General features: G+C 44.6%; 1 protein-coding gene across 1 annotated transcript in view; it reads right to left on the bottom strand.

Moving 5' to 3' along the window:
- luzp2 (leucine zipper protein 2) overlaps window positions 1–19,745 on the bottom strand; it is a 137,624-nt gene that overhangs the window by 27,728 nt on the left and 90,151 nt on the right. The window contains exon 6 of the mRNA XM_079289378.1: window positions 1,758–1,820. Coding sequence (XP_079145504.1) covers window positions 1,758–1,820 — 63 coding nt within the window. The remainder of the gene's footprint in view (window positions 1–1,757; window positions 1,821–19,745) is intronic.

Raw genomic sequence — 19,745 nt, 5'->3', positions numbered from 1 at the left:
CAATAGTCTGGCTCTGTGTAGGCTGGCCTACAACTTCAATCAGGGCCTCTTCATGTCCTTTCCACACTTTTTCCTGAAGCATCATTACCATGCCTCGCTGCATAGTCAAACGTGCCATCATCATCTCAGAGTTTTGAATATGTGATGATGGTTTGGATGAGATAAGCTGGTGAAATGTCAGAGCTGTTCATCTGGAGGATTTGTAGAGGGAAGGAAGGCTGTAATTTTCAACACCAATTTCCTGTGTCTCAGTAGGAGCTCGAGAACGACCTCAGTATTGGAGCAGACTTCACAGTCGATGAAAAGCTCTTCAACATCAAAAGCTTTCAAACACTGAATGCTCTTTGTGGAACTTTTAGCTCCAGTATGCATGTAATTTAGTCCATCATTTCTAATGCTGATGATGCAAGACCAATTGCATTATGGGAAGGGATCGACCATTCACCAGCCTGGACGGTTATCGGCTGAGATATTCAACATTTAATTCTGTTTTCATGAAGTGAAAACACACTGAAAGAGTAAAAGAGTCGTTAGACGAAAACACCGACAGCTCCCAGACCGGATAAAGCCGTGGTACTGACCTGTCAATCACAAGGTAGCCCGCCCTAAAGCATCCCCTGCTTTATGGTCTGTTTGACTCTAAATGGACCATAATCTACAAAATGAACATCATGCTGTATTGAAGAAGACTTGAAACTAGAGATTGAGACCATAAACTCATGTTTACAATGTTTACTGAGGTAATAAATCAAGAGAGAAGTAGAGTCATTTTCTCATAGACTTCTATACAACCAGAGGAGTGGACACTAGAGAGAATGCACATTCAAGGCCTCATCTGCCTTAGAGGAGGTTCAGTCCAGGGTCTTAGTGAAGAACAATCTCCATCTGAACAACAAGGTAGCCATCGATCAACTTGTCTGCATCCCCACACTGCTGTGTGTTGTTAAGTCTAAAGTTATTCCTCATACTATAGCCTGGATTCAGGAAATGCTTGGAATCACCAACTGCATAACTATTGAGCCCACGATTACACAGCACCAGCTGCACTCACTCGGGCATGTCATCACGACGCCCGCAGGACCCGCTGCCTTGTAAGTTCCTGCATGGCTAAGTTCCAGCATGGCCATTGGTCAGCAAGAAGGCAAAAGCAGCAGTTCAAAGCTCAGCTCAAGGCTCCAATCAGGATGTGAACCTGCTGGACGCTGGCGACCGTAACAACCGGCAGCAGAGCCGAAAAAGAAAAAGAGGAAAAGTAGGTGACGGCGAAAATGACACAGACGAAATGTACTCGAAGCTGCTCTTATAATAACAAATAAACAAATAAACTTGCCTTGCCTTGCCTTGCCTTACTACAACCTGAGTTCCTGAGATTGCTCTGTACAGCCATCAAAGAGCTCACTGTTAGAGACAAGTTGGTCTGAGATGTCACTGAACAGCCAAAACCAAGCAGGTTTGTGGGTTAGTATGTGTGTGAGAGAGAGTGAGAACGACAGAAATAGACTTCAGTGGATCTTTTTGTGAAAGACTTTCCTAATCACAGTTAAATTAATGATCCAAAGCACGAAGAGACCAAGACAACATTTGCGAAGTTAGAGTTATAATTTGAATTTTGTTAACATTGCTTGCTCACAAGAGAGCTAAATTACTCTGCAATATTTTATCATGACTTGCATCTATTCCTTGAACAATAAAGTAGCTGGAGCTGAGAAGTAATTATGTGTGCGATTAAACCGAATGTACTAATTGGAAATCCTTACCTCTTCAGCATAGGCGTCACAAAGTTTGTGTCCTGAAAGTAGTTTCGTTTTCAAGCTCTTGTTCTGAAAAAGAGAACAGAAAGAGGTGATGCCATTGGTGTGTGCCCTGTTTCTGCACTCCATGTTCCCTTACCATGTTTGCTGCTTGATAAAAAATAAAAATAAAGTCTTATTTATTCAGTAGGCTTCAGGTTCTCCAGCAGGGCACTTGGCTGTTGAGGATTCTCTGACAGAAAGTGCTTGGTTTACTCTCGCTTTCAAACTAGACTCGAGAGCAGTCAGGAGTGCGTCTGAGGATCTGAAAGTGCACTCAGGCTCATAGGCAACTGAAAGGTCAGCATTGTAGCTCAGAGAAAGACCTTTCAACATGACCAGAAAAGCCTTAAAATCATTTGACTGGCAGCCAGTGGAAAGATGCCAAAGTAAGGACCAAAAGGTCTCGTTGTTTGGTGCCAACTATATCCTTTTTGTGCATAATTATGTTTGTATTTTCGGACAGTTCAAGAGACACCATACAGTGCAACACAGTACAATGCTACTCAACCCTGGATTTGCGAAAATGTTCTCTCTGACAGAGGTAGTGCTGAGTCGCTGAGAAGATCTCAACATCTCCCAGACCCCCGCTTATCATATGCATGTGATACCCTCACACAGACAGGGCAAGACAAATAAATAAAACAACAAAAACAATGCTACAGGGATGCAGCTACAGATTAAAAGAATTACAGCCTCACTGGTGTATGCCTCCGCCAGTCATTTTGCAGTTTACATCAATTTAATTCAATGTGGCTTTATTGGCATGACAGCTTCGAAAAAAACAATGTGTCCAATGCATCAAAATGAAAAACTAGCAAAATGTCATCACTTCATCATTTTATCCTATTAGACATCGATGTGAAATTGTCATGTTTGGCATTTGAATTCTTGAGTTATGGCCAAATACGTGTTTTGTAATGTCACAGTGACTGTCATCAGTTCAACGTTGAGTGCAGGTGGATGTTTGTACCAAACTTAAAGCAATTCCCTCCAGGTGATCGACGTTGATGAGAAGGGACCAGACGGACACACTACCCAAAAACATATTGCCTCGTGGATGTCATTGCCGTTGAGGTGTTGAAATCAGAACTCCACTACTCTGATTGCCAAATGATACCATAAAAAAAAAAACTCCATTTATAACAATCTCTGAATTCTAAAATGGGACTTAAAAACACATTTCTTTCTTCTTTTATGAATATGACATTTTCCTAATTTCAGATTCTACTTGAAGTTAAATATACATGGTAACATCTATACTGCAGTACTGGTGTAAGAGGCCACGATACCAAGATCTGTCTGTCTACATTGAGTTTGAGTGCAATGCAGTGCTATATATTCAAAAGGAAGCCAGCAAATGACACAGCCAAGCGGGAGCATGTAAAGACTGAAGAGAATGGGACCTGAGGGTGATTGCAGTATTTGAAGGTGTTAGATCCTGGGGTACTTCTGGCCCGATACGGGGCTACTTACTGACTCAGCTCTCTATTAAAAGATTGTCGAGCTGGTGTTCTTGCGAGGGAACTCGCCTGGCTCTGCTCACTGCCGTTACTTCCGACGTCTACCCTGCTTCCTCCGGTCTGAGTGCACTCGGCCGAGAGACCAGCCGCCAGTCGCGTCGGTTATGGCAGCTTCCCTCTTCTGGATCCGTGCTCTTGGTAAATGCCAGGTTAGGTTTTAACGGCTAGGATTACTTCTAAAACCGTAAGGGATTGTTAAGTGGATTCGGTCTCTAGGATAACCTTACAGAACTCAGTTGTTAGACATACAATGGATTTAACTTTTTACTGCCACGAGGAACTTTTACTACTTGAGCAAATAAATGCACTTGAGAAATTTACTTTAAATGCAGATTAGATATTTATTGCAGGTTATATTTAGTTAGTTAGCAAGGGTTAAGCTACCGCTCACATAAAATGTCACTACACTTGATTCGTTACTTTAATTTTCTTCTTAGATTATACTCATTAGTTTTAGATGCCGAGACGGCTCGGTTGGAGCTGGATCTTCAATGGTTCGGTGAAAAAGTTATTTTGGAGTTGTTAGGAGCGAAAGGTCTGGCCGGACCCTCGGTCCGCCTGCTCTCGCAGCAGAGTCCGTTCAACAGTCCTCAAGGCTCAGTACAAAGTCTTTCTAGGACTGCCGCGTTCCTCCGTTGTTCAGTTGTTAAAGTCGAGCAGTGGGGAGAGGAAAATCTCCGTCTTTCAATCTTTGTCCACGAACAGCGGTCTTCTTTCCGTGAACAGAGACGAAGTCCTCGAATACTTCAGTGGCGATCGTCCGTATCTTCTTCTCAGAGCGTCTGGACGGCTCGTGCAGAAATCCCGTCTTGCTGTTTGCAAGTTACTTCTTTTATAACACTTTTGGGCTGCCTCTCGCGTCTCTCCCCCCTCTTCCTCAACACAGCCTCCCTCAGCCCATGATTAACATGACATCATTGATTTGGTGCAAGTGCTTCGAAAAGTACCTACATTTTGTGTGTGTGTGCATGACGAAATCACCCCAACTTGCCTGTCTGGGTGCTTACTAAATCAAGCTCTGCGCGTGTCTGGGTGTTCAACATCTGTTGCACTTCCCCTTTTCCTACACTCACACATTTCTAACACAGATTAGTTATCATAATCACAGTTACAGTTGTTATCATGAGTTACAGTTGTTATAATGAGTTACAGTTATTATAATGAGTTACAGTTGTTAATCGCTTTATTCAGCACGCGCTTGCTTTTAAAACACTTATTCGATTTTTCTCTCCTTCTCTCTGCAGCCGTTATTTTCTTAAGGCCTGCACTCAGCTCAGTTCCTCTTTCTCCGTACTTTCTACACACAGACTGCACTATACTCAGATACACATATTATTATTATCAGGTTTACTTGTTTATTTGTTAAATCACTCTATGTATTAAACATTCGTTATGTAACGATCATACACTTTATCTTTCGATTACACTTTTAACTATTGATTTCTGAGTATATGCTTTATGCTTTGTATATCCTGACCTTTCCCTGATCGTGTAGTATGTATCCAAGGCGGCTTTCTCTGGGAGCTCAACTCTTCTCGACAAAGGGAAGGACTTCCCCTTTTTAATTGACAATGATCTGTTAGTAAGAATGGTCCCAGAGCAACTTAATGCGTAACCCAAAGCACCCATCCAGATCTCAAGATGACTCAATAAAGCAGCACGATCAACCATGACGAAAGCTTTGCTAGGGTCTGAAAGAACTGAAATTGGACCATCTCCAGCATCTTTAAGAGAAGGTCATTCCAGGCAGAAATTCTTTAAAACTGTGATTTAAAATTAGATTGGCTTTCTCAGAAATGCTTTTACTGTAAAAAACAGAGTACTTGATGAAAACAGAATGATGCAGTGGAGAGAATAAACAGCGCCGTACATCATAATGAATGTAACAATTCATTTTATATGATGTATCGGGGACAAGAGGTACATTATGTTACTGGTTTGTACTGAAGCAAGTCTAAAGCTTGCAGCATCTTTAAACTGCTTCTTAGAATATGCCATATCAAAGTTGTAGTTCATGCAAAACTGAATGGGGGAATACTTCACCCCGAAAATGGCAATTTGTCAATTTCCCTGTGTTCCCAAAAATTCTTGAATATTTTTTTCTGCTCTTTCATGCATGCCACCACGGAGAAATGGAGAATCAAAAACAGGGGAAAAGCCTTGATCAATTGAAGTAAATGGTAATATAACATATCCGTCTTCAAACTTTCTTCACTTTCTTCAAGAATTCAACGTGACTCAGGGTCGTTTTGTGGTTGAAGTATTCCTTTAAATCTCAGTCATTGCATCTTTGCTCATTCATTTAATAAGACGTTCAGAAAGAATAGCTTATTCACCATTCTATCAAAATTTGAGCATTTACTAAATGAAGGAAAGGCATCACAGAGCCTTACAATGTGTTGTAAAATGACCCTGATGGCCGAGGACACCAAAAGGTTAACCAAGCTTAGTTACACAACAATGGCTATTGACAGGAAATCACCGCCACTGTTGTGTAACTAAGCTTGTTCCACTTCGGTTTTATCTAAAGAAACGAATGCAACCTCATCATAGCAAGCAGTGAGGAATTATTATTGCTTTTCATTGACCCAATAACACATTTAAAAGTCTCAATGAGTTTATCAATGAGCCAATTACCTGGAGTCGAGGGTCTATTCTTCAAACCCATCCTGCAGAACTCAAGTGAGGGCAATGCATATTTATTCACCCGCTTTAATTCAAGGAAACTAAACTCAATAACCAAAACAAAGCACGGCCCAGTAGAAGAGGTTGGCCTTTACTCCTTTTATGCAGTGCATACAGAATGTTACAATACATGAACAAATTAATGCAACGACTCCTTTTTGACACTTGTTCTGCATGTGAACGGATTACAGTGTATGGGCTTACAGAGTGTGATCAAACAGACTTTGAAACAGCAGGATGGTGGACACCAGGAGGGTGGTCCCGAGCATCGCCAAGACTGTAGTGATGGGCTTTACGAAGGCAGTAATCTACTGACTGCACAACGAATGGACCGGAAAACCTCATCACAATGTTTGCTATGTGGGAGGGAGCCCATGTCAGATCTACATGGGCGATGACTGGTAGTTCGGGCTATAAACACTGTCAACAATGCACCTCATTAGAATGACACGTTTTACTACAAACCAAGTTCATTTGTTTGATAAAGGTCAACTGGTTCCTTCCTTTTTGTATTTTTTTAACAGATTATTTTTAATTACACCCCGTTTGGTGGGTCTGTCTTTCTGCCCATGTCGGTGCTCTTCCGAGGCAAGTTTGTTTTCACCTTTTAGCAACAGGCATTTTGGAAGATCTGATATTATGGCCAATTATGGATTATAGATGGCACATTAATTTAATTTCGGTGGAGATAACACATTTGGCTGTTATGCGGCTGTGCTCTGCTGATAGATGTTGGAGACAGCTCAATGTTATTAGGTGACGAGTTGGCTGTGAACCACAGGGACAGTTGGGAGGCAGGGGGAGAAGGGGGAGTGTGCATCCACCAGCTGGCCCCTGACATCTACTTATAAACGATGTGGCCACCTGCACAATTCTCACTCTGTGTCATGGAACATACTGATTGCATTGACAATCATGCAGAACAAGGCTGCATCTGTATAGTTAAATAATCATTTGGGTTTCTTTTTGGTCCGGACTGAAATATTGCAACTATTCCATGGATTGCTGTGAAATTCCATCCAAACATTTAGGGTCCACAGAGGATCAGTCCTACAGACATTCGTGATCCACAGACTTTTCCTTTGGCAACACCATGCGGTTGATCATTTGTGTCAACACTACTATGATTTGGCAGGCAGCAAAACACTACTGAACATTCAGTTCCAATCGTGCCAGTTCCTCAAATACAGTACATTCTTTGCAATTAAATTCTCACTCCCACACACACCCATGTACAGCGTACTGTCTGTACTCCAACACATACAATACAGTGAGCCGAGCTAATGAGCAGGAATGGCGGTTGTTTTGTGATTCAGTGAGGCAAAACCGGCCTAGTATCAATTCCTCCCAGTTGCACCTACTCTCGCCCCTACAGAAGGACAACATACGAGGACATGCAGAACTGACAGCTGTCATCAAATGTGAGGTAGTTTATCCCTGGGACGTACTCAAGAGTGAAAATGAGATCATCATAGCCTCCTTGGATGCACAAAAAGCCTCCGACAGAGTAAACTGGACATTTCTCACAAGCACATTACAAAGATTTGGCTTTGGGGAATCATTTATTAACTGGGTTAAAATTCTATATACTTCACCGTCAGCCACTGTCATCACTAATGGACAAATCTCACAAAGCTTCACACTGCACAGGGGGACTAGGCAAGGATGCCCACTCTCTCCCTCACTTTTCACCATTTTCATTGAACCGTTAGCTGCAGCTATTCGTCAGAACATCTACATTTTTTTATTTATTTTTTTTGGTTTGTTGTGTTTTTTATTTTTTTTATTTTTATTATTATTATTATTTTTATATATTTTTCAAAAGGCTCAAGGACATTCTCACACACGCACACATACACACACAGACTATATGATATTTGCTGGCTTTTATCCCACTGTTCTTGTCATCCTCTTGTTGTTATGTCTATGTATTGTCTTAATATTGTCTCGTGTCTTTCAATAAAAAATTTATAAAAAAAAGAAAAGAAAATGAGAGTGAAAATGAGATCCTCTGGAGCATATATGTCACAGCGCATTATGTAAATTTTGATACACTGAGCCCCATATGTCCGAACATATTATTCCCTCTGCGGTGTCATTCGGCTGAACTGAAAATAAAGGAACATTTTTACATCTTTTTTTACATTTTTACATCTATATGTTGCTCATATTTCCTATTTAGAGAAATGCAACAGCACACAACCATCAAAATCTGTTTCTATTCCTCAGTCTGCCACAGGGCCTTTATTACTGGTCCATGGCTATTGTGGAGTCCCAATTTGACTACAAATCACACAAAGCTCAGCAGTTATTTTCACACATTATGAAGTGCTGATATGTCTGCAGCCCCTGAGTGTTGACATTTACTATCCATCTAGGTCAACTTTCACACCACTCGACACACTGTTGGAAGTGTCAAAAACCGACCCTTTTTACCTACATTAACACCATGGAGTGTAAATGTAGAAATGCGTAATTATCTCTGCCATACTGCATATTTTATGTCTGGAACAAACTCAATTTTCTCTGTTAAAAGGGAGAGATAAACCCCCCTCGCACACGCAGCCCTGTCCCTTTCGCGACTGCAACGTTTGAATAAATCATGAAAAGTGTGATGAAGGTAGATTGCCATTTTTATTTTCAACGAGTGGAGTCACACTAGCCGCGGCGTGAAAATCGCCCGACACCACTCAGCGAGGAACTGTTGTCACAACACATTTCAGCTTGAAAAGGTCAATGAGCTTTGTTGTAACGACAAAGAAAGCAAAAGGACAAGATGTTTCTGTCGCATCAGCGCTTTAACCGCTCAGGCCTCTCAATCGTGAAAATACGACTTCATCATTCGTGTCAATTGATGAAAGGGCAGAATGAACTGTGCCCACAGACCCACTGTTTCCCATGGAGGTCAACGAAAGCAAAACACCAAGTACAGTCATACTTCATCATGGGAAGTTAATCATGTATCATGTCAGTCCTTTCTGAAAACAGCAGGAACTGTTGCACCAACGGAACAAAAGCTCGTTGAATCGATACTGTGGGTGAGAGGTTTCATTGGAATCTCACTGCATCTCATTTAAGAGGTTCGATTTCTCTGATTGGGGTGAATAACAACATCAGGGGTGTCACTACATGACTCGGTTGTCACTCGCTAAGTACGTGAATCCTTTGTTAGTGTCAACCACGCTCTTTTATTGCCTACGCCTAACTTCCTGTAAAGACTGCAGTTTATTTCAAAAAGACACTATGCATGCAGTGAGTGGAACCTGACATGCTGTCCCTGCCATGTTCAAACTGACGCTAGAGGGGTACCAAGAATGTCAGAGTTTGAAGCTTAGACCACTGACCAAGCGTCTGTATTTGATGAGTTGGGAGTGTAATGAGACAGTAGCATTAGGGTTGTTATTATTTAGCCTTTATGAGGATGTCGCCAAAGTGCTGCAAATTTGGATGGTGCAACTTAGTCTACATGGAGATTCATCCACGCACATCAAGGAGATTGATTGAAAGCACATGAGTTATTGAAGTGTGGTTGAAGTGTTCAGTTATCATTGAGTATTGTGAATTACGCACCAAACACCAGTTGTTGAAGGCATTGGCCTTTTTTTCTTTGCATGTAGTTTATTTCGATGAAAGATGCTGGGGTCATCCACAGTAAAAGCCACAACAACCTGCAGCATATCTCAGAATAAATGTTTGCTGCTCAACTATTCCACTTTGTGAGTTTTTACATAATCTGTGTGAAACAGGCAGAACATTTATGAACAGCTTCAGCAGTTTAATCTCTCATTCAACAGATTTTCCCCCGGATCTTGTTTTTCCTTTTAAATTAAGAATGCATTTATATTATATAATAACACATTCTAGGGTCCATCTATTTGACATCCTCTGTCATATATTAATGAGCAAAATCCACACGTAACACACTCAATTATATCTTCTGTCCGTACAGTCCGACAGGCTTGTCTGATTCCTCTAAGCAAGAAAAAAATGTAAACTCACACTTCCACTCACTTTTTCAGAGAATTGTGACGGGGCTTCAGAATTTCAAAGAGAAAAGGCTTTACCTACTAAATTCTTTTAAAAAGAGAACACAAATGAACAAGAGGAAGAGAAATCCATGTATCTAATATACATCACTGGCATTAGCAAAGCAAACATTCACTGTGGATAAGCTATTAAATAGGACGTTACCCTCAGACGTCTCACAAGTCATTTGGCAGCTTGAGCTGAACTCATGCTGCTCGGTTTGTCACAGGCTCTTGAGGTCAAAGGGGGGGATCATATAGAAGTGAAAAGATTGCTTTCTTGTCACTGCTTCATTGCTCCGACACATAATCACGTGCAAACAGTAAGCCTTCACTGTGCGTCGGAAACAAGGCGTTCATCTTTGAGCGAGATATCCTCTTTTGTTCATATCCAGCCCGTTCTCACGCCCACGTCAAAGAGTGATGAGTTCATGCAGAGAGGAGGCTGGGGTGGATGGATCAAACGTTATATAATGTACTAGTTATGATTGACTGATAAACTATGGAACAAATGTACTTCTTTTAATCCAAAACCTGATCCTTTCCTAAACCTAACCAAGTTCTTTACATGTCACCCCGCACCAACAACTAGAGAGAAAAATATAAGTTGCCTCCTACAGGGAAAGAAGGTTGATCCTGCTGAAATTAAAGTACAGACAGTGCTACATTTTTAATAGCTACCCGTGTGTGTGTGTTTGTGTTTTGTAGATGTTGAATTTTACTCTTGTGCTATAAGCTAAAAGAAACATCATTTAAGGGGCAGGTAGCTGAAGCGTAGATTAAAGCATCAACCTTTTGCTTGTGCTCCTTTAGATTTAGTTAACTTTTAGGGATCGGCCTTTTAAGAGTTTAAAGTTGACATGAAGTGCCAAAAGGGTTTTTAAAGTGTAAACGTGGGTTAGTTCCCTACTGAATCTAGGGCTGTGCCGAATATCTTTTATTTTTACATTCAAAGCTCCCATTTAGCTTGCTCCACGTCTGCCAAAGGGTCACCATGAGCATGACAGCTTACACAGCTATCAGTCTTCCTCAGAACTTGTTTACGGTATTTATTTTCAGCCCAAATGCGCCGCTATTATAACCATGCGTCAGATGTTGCTGTATCCTCCTTTGACCCGACCACAAGCTTCTGTTGGGGTCTGATAAATGGCTTCAACATGTGCTGTGGACAAAGACAATCAGGCCTTCACTTTGTCAAGCAAAGGTCTCATCCTGATTTGTAGTTTGAGGAGAGCAAAGGGATTTCACACTCAGGTGTGAATTCCCCCCCCCCCAAATAACCATGGTAACCGCGGCAATCTCATTGGCCGAGAGCCAAGAGACCCGAGGACCCCTGTGGTTCAGCCGATGTTCTATAAAACTGTTTTTAGTTCACACCTCATAGCTTTTCCCCTTCGACCTCGGTTGAGTTAGGAGGCACACAACCGCTCTCTTCGCCCGGACCCCCCCCCCCCCCGTCCAGGCCACAGAGAATCCAGCTTTCCCCCTTCGACCTCGGTTGAGTTAGGAGGCACACAACCGCTCTCTTCGCCCGGACCCCCCCCCCCCCCGTCCAGGCCACAGAGAATCCAGCTTTCCCCCTTCGACCTCGGTTGAGTTAGGAGGCACACAACCGCTCTCTTCGCCCGGACCTTCGTCCTGGACGCATGAAGACACATCGGCCTCTCCTCCCCCCCCCTCCAGCACGACGAGGCCACGAGGAAGCAACGGCCCTTCAACCCTACTCAAACCCTCAAACCCTGACAGGTCACGAGCCATTTCGCTGGACGAAACAGCCCGCGAAACGAATCCGCATCAGCGATCCGTTCTCTGCTTTTTGTTTCTTTTTATTTTGTGCACAAACCGGCACAGAGGAGCCCGACGAAGCCTCGCTCCTCTCGTGACCGAGGATTCCCGGCAAGACGCGCAGACACGTCGTCTCATCCGAAGTTAACTGTTCTCCCTGCAGCGAGTACAGACCGGACCTGCGTTTGCTCCAGAGCCACGCTAACGGACCGAAGCCGCGCCAGCTCACCGCCGCGCGACACACAGCGCCCGCTGCAAAGCCGCGCCGACCCGCAAGCTCCCCCCTGTCCCCCTTCCCGACGAGGAAAACGGACAGCTTTGCCACAAACACTTCCACGTTGCAACGAAGCATCTACAAGTAAGATTCTTGGCATTTGGGCATAGCTTAGCTTAAATTAACTTAAGTTTAATTCAGGCCATTCATTTATATGTTGATATTCCCGTGTTTTTGTGTGTTTAAGACTGTCGCGTGATATTGAGGTATTACGCAATCATTACGGCGCAGAGAAGCGCCGCTGTATTTGTGTATCAACTATGACTGTTTCTTTGGGATTAATTTCATTCATTGTCTTCCACTCCGTGTGGAAGTTCTCTTTTCATTAACTCGACTCGGTGAGTGAGCTGAGGTGCGTGGTTTATCACGGCATAAGTTACCGGCAGTTCTCAAGACGACAGCGGTATATTTATGCGTGATAGAGCCAGCCAACTCAGGCTCACTACAACGCGCACCGCGCGCAGAAGTCTGATTCATGAGCCCCCACCTTTTTTCTCTTTCCTCCTTTCGCGAAACACACACACACACAGCTCCGAATTCTACCCCTGGGGAACCTCGTTCAAACGAGCGCCTCACATCACGTGCTGCCCAGGCAAACGTGAATTACGCACAGCAGCCCCATTCTGCCATTTTGTCCGGGTCCCTCGACTCCGCCATCTTTGTAGTTTCTAGCTGTAGTTCTTAAGGCCCCTCCCCTTTGGCCAGCGTCACTCGACGCCGCCATCTTTGTAGTCTTTAGCGTAGCTGTAAGACTCCTTCCTGTTCACCCACAGACCCACACACACACACATACACATACACACACAGACATACACCCTCATCCATTTTATTCATTCTTTAGTTTAGGCATATAAAATTGTATGATAATGTTTGTTGGTTGCAATATTAATTGATTTGATCATTTATTATTTTGATTCAATAAACTCTGTTATACTTTCAGGAGCAGTCGTCTGTGATTACTTGTGCATATGTATTTGATAAGACTGTATGTAGTAGCCGGTGCTCGAACTTAAAAACCTTCACTGTCACTGAATGTATAGTCATACGCAGACTATTGACATTATGAGGGACTACTAATTATGAGACTTAGTTTTATCGTTTGGTTATTGGTCCCTGTTCGCAGGGTGGTGCCCCGTTTATATTAATAATCATTAATAATTGTTACATACATCAATAATTCTATTGATGTCAAGAATTCAGTTTCTTAAATGCTGATAACCCAAACACGCTCCTTTAGTTCCCAACATAATGGTGCCCCGTGTGAGGCTACGTTATTCCAGTTTTGTTACAGTATATATGCACATTAATCCATAATTATTTTTGAATAATTAATTTTCCAAAAAAATATTTTTTTCGAAAAATTATTTTTTTTCTTCTTTTGAATGATCCAAATTCCTGAAACTTATTTCCCAAAATAGGTAGGCTTTGATCTTCAAAATCTTGTCTTATTGTAATTAAATTTTTGATTTTAAATCCAGATTTTTAATCTTAATCTTTAATTCCCTTCTCGAAATTTTATTTCGTTTCCAGGTTTAATTATTCGTTTCATTTCGTAAAACTAACAGCCAGCTGTGGAGTAGATTTGATCGTTTATTTGTAATACCTTGCTTGCTTTCTTAAATCCCTCCAAAGAAGTTACACACAGCTGTCACAGGCCCAAAGTGCTAAACCACATTAGCATTTTCGCACCTCTGGCTGCAAAGCAGTAGTGATACCTCAGAGCAGCAACAGTAGAAACGTAAGTCACAGAGCTAGACATTTCACTGTGCGCCTGCATGAACCGTAACACTAACAGTAATTAACATCTAACAGTAGAAATCCTAAGTTACAGAACTAGACATTTCACTGAGAACCGTAAACACTAACAGTTTCCGTTCTAACACTAGGGAATTAACAACCATTGGGAGTCGCACTCATTAGAGAGAATGAGCAACGAGAAATCCCCCATTCCTGGAGCTGTAGCTCCAGAAGACACCGCATTACGAGATGCAGTGGCTGATGTCCTCGGACTCACAGCAAAGGAAAGAGAGTACTTTGAAAAATACACGGCTGTCCTATGCGACGAGCAATTAGAGCAGCTGGTGGCTTATGTAAATAACCCAGCAGGTAACAGAGAGCGCCTGATTCAGGACGTAGTCGGCGAAATACTGCTCATCTACCATCAGAAAATGCAGCTGCAAGCTGCCCGAACCCGGGCACAGAGCGACGAGCAGCAACGCGAGATCTGGACACTCCGAACAGAGGTTCAGGAGTTGTCACGTGACTGTAGAGCCCTACAGTCAGAAAATAGTAGCCTGCGCAGTGACCTCAGAGAGGTCAACCTAAAACTCTCTAAAGCATCAGAGAGTGATGACAAACTGAAAGCGCTTCAAGGTGTTCCAGCAACCCCGGTAGGTACTGCTACCCCCTACCGAGCCTTTCAGCCCAGTCATTTCTTGGTCTCGGCTCCCTCATTCCCCGAGACCCGAACCACCTTGCATTTCTTGAACGCGACATCCCCAACCAGGAGGAGAGAGGACCAACACCAGGTCCTAGACGGCCCAGGTGGCTTCAAAACCACCTCAGGCGACCGCAATCCTCCACGCAGTTCACGCGCGCGACAAGAACCGACCCCATCCCCCTCAGGGAGGGAGGATGATAGTCGTTACCACCATCGCGAGTATGGAGACTCAGACGACTCGGACGGCTCAGGCCCCTTCAACCTTGGAGGCCTGCGTACTCGACAGATTGAGTCTCTGGCGAAAGACGTAGAGCGCTTCAATCCCGATAATCACGACTCGAGCATCGATGACTACCTAAGGGAGATCGATCGCTGCCTCCTCGACCTATCGCGCCCCTCATCGCGCGAAAAGCTAAAGCTAGTGTGGAAAACCACTGCGCGAAGCGTCCACGCTTTCATTGAAACGCTCCAGCCGAGCATCCGCGACTGCTATTCATCCCTTTGTCACGCCCTTAGGGAGGAGTACTCCCTGTACTCTAACCCAGCTTCTGCCACCCTCGGCGCCTTTGCCATTTCCCAGGAAAGGCTAGAGTCTCCGAGAGACTACTTCAGGCGCTTGAGATCTGCGTACTTCCAAGGACGTAACGCCCCAGGTCTAGAAGAAGACCATGCCTTCAAGTCGCTATTCTTGCACAATCTCCACGACAACGTGAGATACGATGTTACTATGCACTGCAGAACGAGTAACCTCACCATGCCAGAGATTAGGAAATACGCGCAACTTGCATGGGAGACACGCGGACGGCCGACAAATCGGTACGAAGACACCGCCATAGTCTTAGGCATCCAACAGTCGAGCGACTCCGACCTAGCGTCGGAAGACGACGAGAGGACTTGGCCTAGCGAGCCCTGGTCACCCCCGAGGAACAAACAACCCTGGCGGTCGAAAGACCAACGGAACCAGGGGGGTGAAAGACGCCCTCAAGCGCAACCCATCAGGTAACGCTGACTCGCAGCCCACCTGACTAAGCCGAGTGACCTTTCCCCCTGCTGCCAAGTCGACATGGTAGGGGGGGGGGAAGAGAACGCAGCACACTTCCGGAAACGACCACTCCCATTTTCGCACCTCGTTCTTCAACCTTCTTGGGCGACCTTGTTCGCAAAGGCAATGCCCGTTATGTATATATCTATACATATTCTTCAGTCTTACTGGGGGGTCATAACACTCTTGCTCTACCCGACTCCGGGTCAGAAACGAGCCTCATGTGTTCCCCCACCTTTTCGCATACACCTCTAGGGTGCTACAACCTTAGAGGCCCTTCGAGCACCCTAGCTCGTAAGATCTTTCGTCAACTAAGCCTTGTTCTCCTGCTCTCTCAGCATGAGCCACCTCCAGCTTGTTCAACGAAGCCACCGCCTTCTTTCAGCCGAGTCATCGCCCGGGCCTGTCAAGTCGCCAGTGCCGTAGGTAACTGAACTTGACCTGTGCGCCGGACCTGTCTCCATCTCTAATTAGGAGGGTGGGGGGAGGGAGATATCACCAGCCCGTCATGACACACTCCAGAGTGAAACTGTTCGCGACGTTTCCCTGAGTGCTGACGGTAACGTGGGATATCTGCCCTCGCCACTTGAACAGCGCGAGGGGGGTGGATCTCTGACAACAGAAACTTAGAGAGATGTACTTCACAGGAAGTACACTCTAATCTCGCCAGTGCCGAAACCAACCGGCAGAATGGTAGCTTACTATTGACTACTAACGTTTAACTGCATGCTCCAACTCACCCTGTAGACATGCACTAACCGCTAACACAGCCAACTTCAACCAGAACAGTTGCATGACCTGACAAACCATTGTGACTGTAAACTGATGCTCCACTCTCATAGAGAACCCTTTGCATGCTTTATAGACTCTACCAGAAGTAACCAGAGAAGACATAACCTCTGCCGTAGCAGTCAGATTTAACCCAGGACCTCATCCGAGAAGGCTCAGCTGTCAACAGCTGGAGCAGCGAGAGACCAGCCTAGCTAGTCACACTAGCCGTGCTAACGAAATCTGTAAATCTGCTACCACTACTGTTATGCAACCCTCACAGGTACCTCTGGCCTATAGTCTTGGCAACGCAACTCCAATATCGATAGATTCTAAAACTTAGACACAGGACTCGCTCTAAATCTACCGATCAGAGAGAGATAGACACACATATCATGTACTAATAGATCCAGAAGCGACAGACTAACTGGATTCCCTCCTATTCATAACACCACGTAGCCAACCTACGACTGCTCCGCCGACGGACTCCAGTCCTGTCTAGGAGTTGAACCAGTAACCACTGTTTGCCCCTCACCTGCTTCTTGTCTTTCTATTCTTTCCTTCTCTCTCTTTTGTGTTTTGTTTTGTTTATTTGGGTTGTTACTTTCTTTGACACTGTGCCACAATGCTAGATTATCACAACATCATAATAGCGATTGAATTATTTGGGAATAATGTTTTGCTCACCTATGATTTGAATTGTGTATGATAGTAGATGTAGGTAGAAGTAGTTAAAGTCATCTGCCCAGATGCCACCTTAGTCATCTGCCCAGATGCCAATGAACTCTGAACTTGAACACCATGAACTTGACCACTATGAACCTTGAACTCTATGAACAATGAACACTGCCTGTTTTAACCACTGCTTTTGGTCTCAGGAACACTTGGACTGTCTCACCTCTTCAGGTTTCCCCACCACATGGATGCACATGCCAGCCCTTGGTTTGCTCTAAAGACCGAAGCCAACATCTCGCTCTTCAGAACAAAGGGGGGATGTTGGGGTCTGATAAATGGCTTCAACATGTGCTGTGGACAAAGACAATCAGGCCTTCACTTTGTCAAGCAAAGGTCTCATCCTGATTTGTAGTTTGAGGAGAGCAAAGGGATTTCACACTCAGGTGTGAATTCCCCCCCCCCCAAATAACCATGGTAACCGCGGCAATCTCATTGGCCGAGAGCCAAGAGACCCGAGGACCCCTGTGGTTCAGCCGATGTTCTATAAAACTGTTTTTAGTTCACACCTCATAGCTTTTCCCCTTCGACCTCGGTTGAGTTAGGAGGCACACAACCGCTCTCTTCGCCCGGACCCCCCCCCCCCCCCCGTCCAGGCCACAGAGAATCCAGCTTTCCCCCTTCGACCTCGGTTGAGTTAGGAGGCACACAACCGCTCTCTTCGCCCGGACCCCCCCCCCCCCCGTCCAGGCCACAGAGAATCCAGCTTTCCCCCTTCGACCTCGGTTGAGTTAGGAGGCACACAACCGCTCTCTTCGCCCGGACCTTCGTCCTGGACGCATGAAGACACATCGGCCTCTCCTCCCCCCCCCTCCAGCACGACGAGGCCACGAGGAAGCAACGGCCCTTCAACCCTACTCAAACCCTCAAACCCTGACAGGTCACGAGCCATTTCGCTGGACGAAACAGCCCGCGAAACGAATCCGCATCAGCGATCCGTTCTCTGCTTTTTGTTTCTTTTTATTTTGTGCACAAACCGGCACAGAGGAGCCCGACGAAGCCTCGCTCCTCTCGTGACCGAGGATTCCCGGCAAGACGCGCAGACACGTCGTCTCATCCGAAGTTAACTGTTCTCCCTGCAGCGAGTACAGACCGGACCTGCGTTTGCTCCAGAGCCACGCTAACGGACCGAAGCCGCGCCAGCTCACCGCCGCGCGACACACAGCGCCCGCTGCAAAGCCGCGCCGACCCGCAAGCTCCCCCCTGTCCCCCTTCCCGACGAGGAAAACGGACAGCTTTGCCACAAACACTTCCACGTTGCAACGAAGCATCTACAAGTAAGATTCTTGGCATTTGGGCATAGCTTAGCTTAAATTAACTTAAGTTTAATTCAGGCCATTCATTTATATGTTGATATTCCCGTGTTTTTGTGTGTTTAAGACTGTCGCGTGATATTGAGGTATTACGCAATCATTACGGCGCAGAGAAGCGCCGCTGTATTTGTGTATCAACTATGACTGTTTCTTTGGGATTAATTTCATTCATTGTCTTCCACTCCGTGTGGAAGTTCTCTTTTCATTAACTCGACTCGGTGAGTGAGCTGAGGTGCGTGGTTTATCACGGCATAAGTTACCGGCAGTTCTCAAGACGACAGCGGTATATTTATGCGTGATAGAGCCAGCCAACTCAGGCTCACTACAACGCGCACCGCGCGCAGAAGTCTGATTCATGAGCCCCCACCTTTTTTCTCTTTCCTCCTTTCGCGAAACACACACACACACAGCTCCGAATTCTACCCCTGGGGAACCTCGTTCAAACGAGCGCCTCACATCACGTGCTGCCCAGGCAAACGTGAATTACGCACAGCAGCCCCATTCTGCCATTTTGTCCGGGTCCCTCGACTCCGCCATCTTTGTAGTTTCTAGCTGTAGTTCTTAAGGCCCCTCCCCTTTGGCCAGCGTCACTCGACGCCGCCATCTTTGTAGTCTTTAGCGTAGCTGTAAGACTCCTTCCTGTTCACCCACAGACCCACACACACACACATACACATACACACACAGACATACACCCTCATCCATTTTATTCATTCTTTAGTTTAGGCATATAAAATTGTATGATAATGTTTGTTGGTTGCAATATTAATTGATTTGATCATTTATTATTTTGATTCAATAAACTCTGTTATACTTTCAGGAGCAGTCGTCTGTGATTACTTGTGCATATGTATTTGATAAGACTGTATGTAGTAGCCGGTGCTCGAACTTAAAAACCTTCACTGTCACTGAATGTATAGTCATACGCAGACTATTGACATTATGAGGGACTACTAATTATGAGACTTAGTTTTATCGTTTGGTTATTGGTCCCTGTTCGCAGGGTGGTGCCCCGTTTATATTAATAATCATTAATAATTGTTACATACATCAATAATTCTATTGATGTCAAGAATTCAGTTTCTTAAATGCTGATAACCCAAACACGCTCCTTTAGTTCCCAACACTTCTGTTCCGTGTTTCCTGCCAGATATCCCTCATTGAATAGCTGTTGAGTGAGTAGTTGTGTCAGCTGCTTGACAAGGCTTCAGGCTATTTGAAGAAAATAAATTCGATGAACTCTATTGATCGTGGCAGGCAAATGGTGGAAGGCCTGGCATCTCAAAGACGAGTTGAAATATTCCATGGGAAGTAGTCTCAATTACTATCAGCATAATAATAGAGCTGCAGCCCATCCCTGCAGTAACC

Source organism: Melanostigma gelatinosum (genome assembly GCF_949748355.1).
Source record: "Melanostigma gelatinosum genome assembly, chromosome: 2".
NCBI classification, from domain to species: domain Eukaryota; kingdom Metazoa; phylum Chordata; class Actinopteri; order Perciformes; family Zoarcidae; genus Melanostigma; species Melanostigma gelatinosum.
The sequence above is the reverse complement of the archived record's forward strand: the minus strand, read 5'-3'. Positions and strand labels throughout refer to the sequence as shown.